This window comes from Rhinatrema bivittatum, chromosome 4 (assembly GCF_901001135.1).
Source record: "Rhinatrema bivittatum chromosome 4, aRhiBiv1.1, whole genome shotgun sequence".
NCBI lineage: Eukaryota > Metazoa > Chordata > Amphibia > Gymnophiona > Rhinatrematidae > Rhinatrema > Rhinatrema bivittatum.
In genome coordinates this window covers 340,757,871-340,770,448 of record NC_042618.1, presented here as the reverse complement: position 1 = coordinate 340,770,448, position 12,578 = coordinate 340,757,871, and the positions used below count along the sequence as shown (strand labels likewise).

Below are 12,578 nucleotides of genomic sequence, written 5' to 3'. Positions count from 1 at the left end.
ATGTGGTGCTGTGGCCCCAGAGTGGCCTCACCAGCCATGGTTCGTGGATCTGGTCAACCTGGCAGTTGAGGGACCTTTGCAACTCAGTCACCTCCCTCGTCTTCTTGCAGCAGGGCCCCATATTTTGTCTAGCAGCTTGGCTTTTGAGAGGAGACGTTTGAGGAAAAGGGGGTACCCGGAGGCAGTGATCACTACCCTTCTCCAAGTGAGACATCTTTGAGTCATGGTGTGTGGCTAAGGGAGGCGTGCAGGCCTTATGGACTTCGCTGTCACACATCTTGTTGTTCCTTCAGGAGGGGTTAGTCAAAGGCCTTGCTTTCAACTCTCTTAGAGTTCAGGTGGCAGCCTTGGCTTGCTTGAGAGGGAAGGTGGATGGGTACTTGTTGTCTTCTCATCCTGATATGATCAGATTTATTTGAGGAGTCAAGAATTTGCGTCCTCCCATGAGGAGAGTTTGTCCTCCTTGGAACCTTAATCTCGTTCTTCGGGGTTTGTGTGAGGCTCTGTTCGAACCTATCCTCAGAACGACCCATAAGGACTTGACTCTAAAGGTTGTTTTCTTGGTAGCCATTTGCTCTGCGAGGAGAATTTCAGAATTGCAAGCTTTATCGTGTCGAGATCCATTCCTTCACATATTGGATGTAGGCATGTCTTTGCGGACAGTACCATCTTTTCTCCCGAAGATGGTATCCGCCTTCCATATTAATCAGATGGTGGAGTTGCCGGCTTTTCTGGACTTAGGTGCTTCTGAGGCTAATGCATGAGAACTTAGGCTGCTGGACGTCCATAGAGCTTTGCTGCGCTATCTTAAAGTCACAAATGATTTTAGAAGGTCTGATCATCTTTTTGTTTTGTGGAGTGGTCCAAAGAAGGGTTCTCGGGCCTCCAAAACTACCATTGCGAGGTGGCTTAAGGAAGCTATTGGATCGGCTTACATCCTGAAGGATAGGCCAGTTCTGGAAGGTTTGAGGGCCCATTCTACTCGGTCTCAGGTGACCTCTTGGGCGGAGGTCCAGTTGGCTTCTCCATAAGAAAAGTGTAGAGCAGTGATGTGGAAGTCTCTGAATACTTTTGCAAAGCATTATCGGCTGGATGTGGGGGATTGTGAGTCTCAGTCTTTTGGCGAAAGTGTCTTGCGAGTGGGACTCTCAGGTCCCACCCTCATTAGGGAGCTTTGGTACATCCCAGGAGTCTGGACTGATCTGAGTACATACAGGGAAAGGAAAATTGGTTCGTACCTGCTAATTTTCATTCCTATAGTACCACAGATCAGTCCTGAACCCGCCTGATTTATGGAAGTGGAGAGTCGTCCGCTCAGCTATTGTATATTTCAGATAGCAGAAGATTTATCTACCAAGTTTATTTGTTACTAGCTTTCTTGGAAGGTTTTTTTGTTTGAGTGCACGGTTTGTTGCAATTAGCTTGGGTACAGGTCAATACTGAAGAACTGCAGGTGCATCAGGGTATATGAAGCAGTGTCAGTTTCACTTTCTCTGTCTCCATCTGCTGGCTTGGATGAAAAAACCCAGGAATCTGGACTGATCCATGGTACTAAAGGAACGAAAATTAGCAGGTAAGAACCAATTTTCCTACATACTCTAACTCCACCCCTTATGCCCGCAAATTTGGTTGCTCGCACATGCATATACACTTGCATAATTGGGCCATTTTAGAATATGGGTTGCTCACATTCGGCCCAGATACTTGTGTATATGGGCCTTTTAACGGAAACAACTCTTTTAAAATTCACCCCTTATTGTCTAGACTGAAAATTTATACATTTACATGTACTTATGCTGTTGCTTGGCTTTCCCCAGCACTCATTTTGCATCTATTTAAGGTTTTAATGCACAGGGGACATTTTACATTTACATTTACAATTATTAATATTTGTTAATTGCTTAACACTACAATAGATCTAAGCAATATACAATAAACATACATAGTAAAATAAAAAACTAAAATATACAAAATGAGAATTAACAGCATAATACATTAAATAGTTAAAATGAACAAACAGGCGCTAAAAAAAATTAGATGTACAAAATTAAAATATGTCACATGTATGCCAGCTTAAATAAAAAGGTTTTTAAAAGTCCTCTGAATGTTTTTAATGAGTCGCATTAATCGTAGTTCCATTGAAAAAAGTTCCAAAGAACCAGGCCTGTGACAGAAAAGGCACATTCTTGGGTAATGTGGCGACGTGCTAATTTTGGTAAAGGGATGTCTAAAAGGCCTCTTTGTGAAGAGCGCAAATGTCTTGATGGTTGGTATATCTTTAAGAGGGCATTGGACCATGGGCATGAGTGATTGTTAATCAATCTGAATATTTGTCAAGCCTATTTTCTATTTGATCTGCTCATTAATTGAAAGCCAGTGTAAGTCAATCAGTACCGGGGTGATATGGTCATGGTGTTTTATGCCTGCAATTAAATGGGCAGATAAATTTATAAGTATTTGTAGTGATTGAAATATAGAACTGGGAAGAAGGCCTATGTAGAGGCTATTACAGTAATTGATGATTGGAAAAATGGAAGCTTGTACAACAGTACGAAATTCTGAGGCATGCAGCAACTTTTTGAGAACAGATAGGACACGTAATTTGAAATCTGTCTGACTACCATTTTGTTATGTGGACGAAAGGATAAAGTACTGTCTAGTAAAACTCCAAGACTTTTGACTTGATTTTGAATTGGAAAAGACAAATTTTCTAAGTGTTAGTGCTCACTATCACGAACTACAAATTTTTCTGAAATTTCGGAAAAATTCAGTTTGTTTTTCGGTGCCCCCAAACCATGACGAATTAGACAATATCATTGAAATTGTCTAATTTGTGAAAAATGAATGCACATCTCTAATAGGGAATATGGACAGAAAAGAACTCTGTTTTAGACATGTTCAACAAATGTTTATTGTGATGTAATGAAGCTTTAATGGTGGAGAAGCAAATGATTAAGTGATCAACAGTATTTTGCCAAGTGGAACATAGGTGCAGCACAAACTGAATATCATCCGTGTAGATTCGAAAAGATCAGAAAGATTCGAAAGAATTTTGCAAATCTGAGCCAGCTAAATGTTAAATAGAATGGATGAGAGAGAAAATCCTTGTAGTACGCCTGTTTTAATAGATGAAGCGGAAGAAACAATTTTTTTGTGGCTTGCAAATAGTTTTTGCAAGAGTTGCAAATATTCCTTCTTGTGTACGACTGACCTCCCAGTGGTTTAATCTAGCTGGTATCACAATATATGCTGCCATGCATAATCTGACCTTGCTCAGCTGGAGGGCTGCAGGTTTAATTGTGAGAAAGCACAGTCTCCTTGTGACTTCTTCCTAATCCCCTTCAGGAAACGCTACAAGAGACTGAAGAAAAGTCTGCTGGAATTTGGGGCGGTGCTGTTGATCTCCAGGTTGCCCTCAGCATGTCGGAAATGTCTTCAGGTAAGAGCAGGAAGCATTGTGTTTTGTTCTGCCTTGTGAGCAGGAGGTGTCCGTGCCTGACTGAACTGTTAGAATCAGGAGATACTGTGGCCTTCTCTTGTTTGACTAACAAATGTAAACCAGCTGCTCCCTTCCTCACTCTGCAGGGCTTTGGCTGGCCATCTTTTTGCAAGTATCTCCCAAGTTTGTTGGTTTTAACCATTTTCTCCATAAATTAAACTCCCAAAGTCTCCTTGTCCTGTGTGTTTGCCCGGACTCGACTGCCAGCTGTGAAGTGAAGGGGTTCTCTGTGTTTATATTTGACATTCCAAAATTTGCCTCTGTATCCCTTAGGGAGGGGCTGGCTTTGAATCCCTGGGCAGTCCTTTGGGCTGTCCAGAGCTGGGGGATGCTGAAGAGGCAGCGTTTAATACCCATGGGGAGAGGCGGGGCAGAGATGAATCCTGGTCACCATGCAACGGTGGCACTCGGTGGCCAGACTTGGGCCCCGCAGCTGCAGGATTCAGTCAGGGCTCCCAGCTGATGACTGGGCTAAGTGACCTAGGAGTGGGATATAAAATAGGAAAAAAAAAATCCTCAGTTGCAAATGAAGGCTTTATAATGCCAGAGCCCAGTAGTTTTGATTAAACTGGAACCTCAAAGGAGCAGGAGGAAACTGCTGGGCCAGAAAATAAAACGAAAGAACATTTGGAAGTCATACGATTTAGATCTCCAACTATTATGCAAATGCATCTAAGTTTGGAAATGCAGGATTTCAAAGCTTCCTAAATCTCGCCCATTTTTATGACTCCCTGATGACATTGACCTTGGGTGGCAAGCACTATGACGGCTGGAAACGCAACCCATCACACAGGCTCATTGTTCAGTGTGCGGGACCAACACTTACCAAAGCAATACAAGAGAATGAGACCAGCTGACAAGCCAACGTTTGAATAACAATTTATATTCTAATCTATCCGCTGCCATATGTGTGCACAGAGTAGTGCGTGATGGTTCTGCTCTGGCATCTCTCCAAAGGGGATGGTAGTAAAAATCACATGGTTATAAAGCAGCAGTGTAAGTAAGAGGAGAGTGTATAATACGGTGTGCTGCAGGCAAAATTATATAGTGCCATGGACTATGACTATAGTCCTGCTTAGTTTCCTTCTCTGCCCCACACCTACCCCACCCCCACTGGCTATTTTTCTTATACAGACTACCTGGGGGGGGGGGGGGTTGGTGGAGGAGGGCAATTTTGTAACATCACGCACAGGTTTGTCAGCAAAACCGCACATAAGTTGCACCAGTTTTCAAAGCGGACTTATGCTCATAATTATCCTGGCGAAACTACATCTGCGGACACCTGGCTATTTGGTAGTTTTATTGAGAAAATGTAGGCGCACGCTTTTTAAGATCAAAAAGCATACGCCTCAGCCCTGCCTAGGCTGCTGCTGCTGCCTGGAACGCCTCTCCCCGCGCGCGCGTGTGTGTGTGTGTGTGTGTGTGAAAGCATGCAGATACAGTGCCAGTGGCCTGCGGTGACATTCAAAGTAAGGGATTCAGTAAATGCACATAATCTGCCCTTCCCCTTACTTCCCATCCCACTGACATTCTCACATTTCTTTCCCTCCCCCACCCCATCCCACAGCCCTGGCAATAATCATCTAATTTTCCCCTCCCTCCTCCTTACCCCCCCCCCCCCCCCCCCCTCCCCATTCCATTTACTGTCCCGGTAAGTGAGACGGAAGGCCAAAGAGTGAGATTTTTATTCTCCGGTGGTGTCTGCCTGTGGTATAAATCTGGAAAGATCTGAGTATTGTATTGCTTTGCAAATGGGAAGGGCATCACAGAATTATATTTCGCTTTCTTTGGTTTCATTTAAACTGTTATTCTTTAATCCAAGGTGAAGAATGCTAGGCCTTTTTCCACCCCTCCTTCCCACAGCTCTACCTAGATCCTTTCCTAATAACAGAGCTTTTTTGCTGCCCTCTGCGAACAATTACTGTGCTGCCTTCCCTCCACCCCACCATTCATTCAGTCTCTGTCCCTGGCCGCCCAAAATAAGCCCGGTTCTCTCTGGCACGGCAATTACAAACTTTAAAATCTCGACACCTCCCCCTGGGTCTTCAACCCTTGCTCTGGAATCCACGGCCAGTGCAAGGGAATTAGGTGTCCTTGGCAAACCTTAGACCCTTGCACAATGCACCCTTCCCCTCTCCACACACACACACAGCTAAGAGTTCTGCATTTAAATTAACATTTTACATGAAAGATATCAAAGTACAGTATTCTGAGGTAAAAAATATCGCTTACATTGTGATGCCAACCAGACATTCCTGCAAAAAAAAAGACACTTGGAACCCATATGGTATTAGGCCAATTGTAATGTGCGTTGGGTGTGGGCTTGACCCTCCGAAAGCCCTAAAATACTAATATACTTCCTATTAGGAAAAAAACATCTCCTCAATCACACATGCAGAACATAAACAGACCCTCACCAAATACAGAATGGAGCAGGAGTAGCCAACTCCGCTCAAGAGCCACAAACAGGCCAGATTTTCCAAGATATCCACAATGAATATGCAAGAGATAGATTTGCATAGAATGGAGACATTGCATGCAAATCTGTCTCATGTGTAGGGTTGCCAACTGGACAGCCAGGCTTTCAGGCATTCTGTACAGTGTCCACTCAGAAGTACCAACCGGATGCTAAATGTCCGGTTTTGCGGGTGGATCCTCCTTTCTCCCACAGCCTCTTAGAGGAAAACAACGGCAGGTCGGAGCCTATTGGAGGAGAGCTGTACTGTACCCTGCCTCCTTTCCTTTACTGTGATTGGACAACATAGGGAGAGGAGGTGGTGCTGTTGCGCAGGAGGTGGACCCTAGGGCCGAGGTGGGGCTGACGCTACCCGCAGGGCAAGCTCTACGGGTCCCAACAGTTGGCAGGCGGAGTGGCTGACTGACGGAGGCTGGCTGGAGCTTCGCCAATACCAGCTCTTGTTCGCCGCAGGTTAAGCCCTTGGGTACCGGGGCTGGCTGGACTTAGGTGGGCCTCCGTCCGAGGTCTTCTCAGGGACGATGAGGAATGTTATAAAATTGCAAGGGGGAGTACACATATGCAAATTTTGCATGGCGACACATCCTGGCCTTCCCAGTTTATTTATTTATTTATTTTATTTTTCAGGTTTTTATACACCGTCATTAAGATACAATCCATCACAATGGTTTACACAATGTTCAAGAAAGTCAATAAAATAAATAAAAAAGAAAATACAGTAAATAAAATAGTAAATATATTATAATAACAATATTACTTCATAAAAATATAAGATGTTAAAACTTGTATTGTAAAAGAAAAATAAATATAAAATAAACACATGCTCCAATTAAGAAGCAGACTGGGAGGGAACTTCCCTACCCCCTACTCTAACCTCCCTTCCCCTTCCCCTCTCCTCCCCAACCCCTAAATGTTACTTTTTTTTCCCCTTGTTTTTCATCTTACTTCAGGGCCCGACCTGAATTAAGTTGTGTGCGCCGGCAGAGCAATGAATGGCACTGTCCCGGCCCTCCCCTTCAAAGAGGTCCAGCAGTTCTGCGCGTAACTGGGGTTATGCGCGTGGCTGGGCCCCTTTGAAAATGTGCCCGGCCACATGTATAACCCCCATTTTTAACGCATGCGGGGGATTTAAAATTCGGCCATAACAGAACATCCAGAAAATTAGTGCTTGATAAGAACCTAAGAAGTTGTCAAATTGATCAGACCAAACCCTGCTTCCTGTTTCAAACAGTGTCCAATTCAGGTTACAAGTACCTGGCAAGTACCCAAACATTAAATAGATCCCATGCTAGTAAAGCTGGTAAGGCTATTCCCTAAGTCAACTGATTAATAGCAGTTTATGGACTTCTCCTCCAGGAACTTATCCAACCCTTTTAAAACCCAGCTACACTAACTGCCTTAACCACATCCTCTGGCAATTACTTCCAGAGCTTAATTGTGCATTGAGTGAAAAATAATTTTCTCCGATTTGTTTTGAATGTGCTGCTTGCTAACTTTGTGGACTGCCCTCTAGTTCTTGTATTGTCTGAAAGAGGTCCTTGTATTGTCTGAAAGAGTAAATAACTGATTTACCTTTACTCGTTCAAGTCCTTTCATGATTTTATAAACTTCTATCATATCCCCCCTCAGCTGTCTCTTCTTCAAGCTAAACAGCCCTAACCTCTTTAGCCTTTCCTCATAGGGGAGGCATTCTATCATTTTTGTCGCCCTTCTCTGTACTTTCTTCAGTGCAAATATATCTTTTTTGAGATGCGGCGAGTAGAACTGCACACTGTTTTTAAGGTATGGTCTCATCATAGAGCGCTACACAGGCATTATGACATTGTCCATTTTATTCCCCATTCCCTTCCTAATAATTCCTAACATTCTGTTTGCTTTTTGACTGCCGCAGCGCACTTAACTGACAATTTTAATGTATTATCCAATAATCACTATGACGCCTAGATCATTTTCTTGGTTGGTATCTCCTAATATGGAACCTAACATTATGTGTCATGGTTAGTGAGCCCTTGGGCTGTGGCGTGGTTGATGCAGCCTGATTGGCGAACCTACCAGACCCACGCCGACAGCTGGCGGACATGCCCTACAGGAACTGGAGCTGGGCTTCACCTTTCCCAGTCCCTTTCCCCACAGGTTGAGCCTTTGGGTTCAAGGGGCTGGCAGGACTTAGGCAAGGGTCCCAAAAAGAGCGATCAGTGAGAGTCCAGGAACAAGCAGTGGTCAGGGCTGGCAGCAAAGAAGCAGGATCCAGGTGCAGGCCGGTTGGGAGAGGCGGCAGGCAAGAGAGTGGTCAAGGTCCGTAGCAGAGGTCAATACCAAGCGGCAGGGTGGTCGAAGTCCGTAGTAAGGGTCAGTACCAGAACGGACCAGACAAGACAAAAGGGGACCAAGACAAAGGCAGGGTGGAGAGAATAGGCATGGTAGACAAGGCAAGGCAGGTCAAGGTATGGCAAGGCAAGGAGACAATGAGGCAAAACAAGGAGGTGGCAAGGAAGAAAGCCTAGACAACAAGGCAAGGCAGGGGCCCAGAAAATGGCAACATGTACTGCAGCACAAGAGGACCTGTTGCTGAGGCACTGGAGTGGAGTGTGGCTGGGGTTTAAAATACCCAGCCGCACAGACATCATCAGAGATGCGCAGACTGGGCTTTCCCACCACGGAGCCTAGAAGTCTGGAGAACGTGCACGCATGCACCTAGGAAGAGGCACAGTGCGACGGTCCTGGGGTATGATGTTGGTGTCCCAGTCGCTTGGGGGTCTTGGCGGAGCATGAGGTAAGTGTAGTCGGTCGCAGGACCTTCCCGTGACTTGCTGGAATGTTACATCGTATAACTACAGCAAGGGTTATTTTCCCCTATATGCCTCACCTTGCACTTGTCCACATTAAATTTCATCTGCCATTTGGATGCCCAATCTTCCAGTCTCGCAAGGTCTTCCTGCAATTTATCACAATCCACTTGTGATTTAACTACTCTGAATAATTTTGTGTCATCTCCAATTTTGATCACTTCATTCGTCATTCTCTTTTCCAGATCATTTATAAATATATTAAAAAGCACCGGTCCAAGTACAGATCCCTGAGGCACTCCACTGTTTACCTTTTTCCACTGAGAAAACCGACCATTTAATCCTACTCTCTATTTCCTGTATTTTAACCAGTTTGCAATCCTCAAAAGGACACTGCCTCCTGTCCCATGACTTTTTAGTTTTCTTAGAAACCTCTCATGAGGGAGTTTGTCAAACGCTTTCTGAAAATCCAAATTCACTATATTTAATGGTTCACCTTTATCAACGTTAATTAACCCCTTCAAAAAAATGTTGCAGATTTGTGAGGCAAGACTTCCCTTGGGGAAATCCATGCTGACTGTGTTTCATTAAATCATGTCTTTCTATATGCTCTGTGACTTTGTTTAGAATAGCATCCACAATTTTTCCTTGCACTGAAGTCAGGCTCACTGGTCTATAGTTTTCCGGATCACCCCTGGACCCTTTTTAAATATTGGGGTTACATTGGCCACCATCCAGTCCTCAGGTACAATGGACAATTTTAATGATAGGTTACAAATTTCTAGTAATAGGTCTGAAATTTCATTTTTTTGTTTATTCAGAACCCTGGGGTGTATACTCTTTGGTTCAGGTAATTTGCTACTCTTCAGTCTGTCAATCTGGCCTACTACATCTTCCAGGTTCACTGTAATTTTGTTCAGTTCATCTGAATCATCACCCTGGAAAACAGTCTCAGCAATGGGTATCGCTCCAACATCCTCATTAGTAAATGTGGAAGTAAAGAAATTAATTTAGTCTTTCCGTGATGGCCTTATCTTCCCTGAGTGCCCTTTAACCCCTCAATCATCTAATAGTCCAACTGATTCCCTTGCAGACTTCCTGCTTCGGAAAATTTTTAAAAAGTTTTTATTATGAGTTTTTGTCTCTACAGCCAAATTTGTTTCATATTCTCTCTTAACTCGCCAATGCTTATGCCTTTTCCTATTTTCTTCAGATGAATCCTTCTTAAATTTTTTAAAGTAAGTTCTTTTGGCTAATATAGCCTCTTTCACATTGCCTTTTAACCATGCCAGCAATCATTTGGCCTTCCTTCCGTCTTTCTTAATATGTAGAATACATCTGGACTGCGCTTTTAAGATGGTATTTTTAAACAATATCCACACCTGTTGTATACGCTTAACCTTTGTAGCTGCACCTTTCCATTTTTTTCTATTTTCCTCATTTTATCAAAGTTTTCCTTTTGAAAGTTTAGTGCTAGAGTTGTGGATTCACTTATTGTCTCTCTTACAGTCATTAATTCAAATTTGATCATGTTATGATCACTATTGCCAAGTGGTCCCACCGCTGTTACCTCTCGCACCAAATCATGCATTCTATTAAGAATTAGATCTAAAATAGCCCCTCTCTTGTCAGTCCCTGAACCAATTGCTCCTTGAAGCAGTCATTTACTTCATCCAGGAACTTTACCTTCCTAGCATGACCTGATGTTACATTTACATAGTCAATATTAGGGTAATTGAAGTCTTCCATTATTATTGCACAACCAAATTAGTTAGCTTCCCTAATTTCTCTTAGCCATTCATCGTCCGTCTTATCATTTTGGCCAGATGGATAGTAGTATACTTCTATCACTAAAATCTTCCCCAACACACATAGGATTGCTACCCATAAATGTTCTACAATGCATTTAGTCACTTGCAGGATCTTAATCCTGTTGGACTCTATGCCTTCCGGACATAAAATGCCCCCCCCCCCCCCCTCCCGACCAAGTTGACTCTCCCTATGATTGCAATATAATTTTTACCCTGGCATAATACTGTTCCATTGGTTATTCTCCTTCCACCAAGTCTCTGAGATGCCAATTATGTCTAGCTTATCATTCACTGCTATACACTCTAACTCTCCCATCTTACTTCTTAGCCTTCTGGCATTGGCATACAGACATTTCAAGGTGTATATTTGTTTGTATTAACAATCTGCTTATCAGTTGATAGGGATAATTTGGAATCTTTTAGCTCAGGTAATTCTTTACTTATAGGCACATGGATTATTTTAGCTTTTATTGGAACATTTCTGTTGGGATGCCCTTACTCTCCTGTTTCATTAGTATTCTTAAAGGTTAGCCCCAGTAGCCTGGTTCCACCCTGGTTAAGGTGGAATCCGTCCTTTTGGAAAAGACTCCCCCTTCCCCAAAAGATTATCCAGCTCCTTATAAAACTGATTCCCTCTTCCCTGCACCATTGTCTCATCCATGTATTGAGACTCCGGAGCTCTGCCTGCCTCAGGGGACCTTCGTGTGGAACAGGGAGCATTTCAAAGAATGCCACCCTGGAGGTTCTGGATTCCAGCTTTATGCCTAAAAATCCTAAATTTGGCTTCCAGAACCTCTATCCCACATTTTCCTATGTTGTTGGTGCCCATAGGTATCATGACAGCCAGCTCCTTCCCAGCACTGTCTAAAATCATATTTAGGTGATGCATGAGGTCCGCCACCTTCGCATCAGACAGGCAAGTTACCAGGTGATCCTCATGTCTACCAGCCAGCCAGCTGTCTACATTCCAAATAATTGAATCAACTATGACAGCTGACCTAACCCTTCCCTTCTCGGCAATAGCCCTGAGAGACTCATCCTCTGTGCGAGAGGACAATGCACCATCTGGAGAGAAGGTCCTTGCTACATTAGCACTTCCTGCTACACCAGGGAGATGCTTTCCAACCAGGAGACCTTCCTCCTCCAAGGCAGTACCGGGGCTGCCAGACTGGAGTTGGGACTTGGCTACTCTTTTATTTATTTATTTAAAATTTTTATATATCGCACAAATAAGGCAGATATCTGCCTATCTAAGCGGTTTACAGTAATACATTCATAATAGCAAAACAAACAACATTCAAATACAGTTTGGATACATCAAACTGTATTATTGGATGTTAAACAAGTAAGTTTTTAGTTTTTTCTTAAAATCTTTGGAATTTGCTGTCAATCGTATATGTTCAGGGAGAGCGTTCCACAGAGTCGGACCCACCACTGAAAAAGCTCGTTTTCGAGTTAGTGCCAGGCTTACTGTTCTGACTGAAGGAATTTCTAAAATAGATTTGTCCATAGAGCGGAGTTGTCTGGTTGGTCTGTATATACGAAGTAGTGAACAAAGCCAAATAGAGTTTGTGTTGTAGAGCAAGTTATGGATAATGGACAAAATTTTGTAAGTGATATGGTGAGTAATTGGAAGCCAATGAAGCTGTTGTAGTATGGGCATTATATGTTCTGTTCTTGGTAAGTTGAAGAGAGTTCTTTCTGTAGCATTTTGGACAAGCTACAGGGGATGTATTGTTGAAAAAGGTAGACCTAGAGAGAGACTATGTCTCTGAAGGTCTCCTCTAAATACTTCTCTGTCTGCCTCTGCTCCTCCAGGTCTGCCACTCTAGAATCCAGAGACTGGAGTCTCAGAGAGCCAGGAGCCCTTTGCACCAGGTGCATACATACATCCTTTCACCAGCAAATAAAAACATCATGCATGTGACATTCGATGCAGAAGATAAAGTGGCGCTCATCGAGGTGGCTATGTCAGATGAAGAATCAATAGGTGAAACAGGCCTCTC

The 12,578-nt window shown here is 43.4% G+C and overlaps 1 protein-coding gene across 1 annotated transcript in view; it reads left to right on the top strand.

The window, feature by feature from the left end:
- Positions 1 to 12,578, top strand: part of MYO15B (myosin XVB) — a 198,806-nt gene that overhangs the window by 7,301 nt on the left and 178,927 nt on the right. The window contains exon 5 of the mRNA XM_029597500.1: positions 3,346 to 3,439. Within this exon, the coding sequence (XP_029453360.1) occupies positions 3,346 to 3,439 (94 nt within the window). The remainder of the gene's footprint in view (positions 1 to 3,345; positions 3,440 to 12,578) is intronic.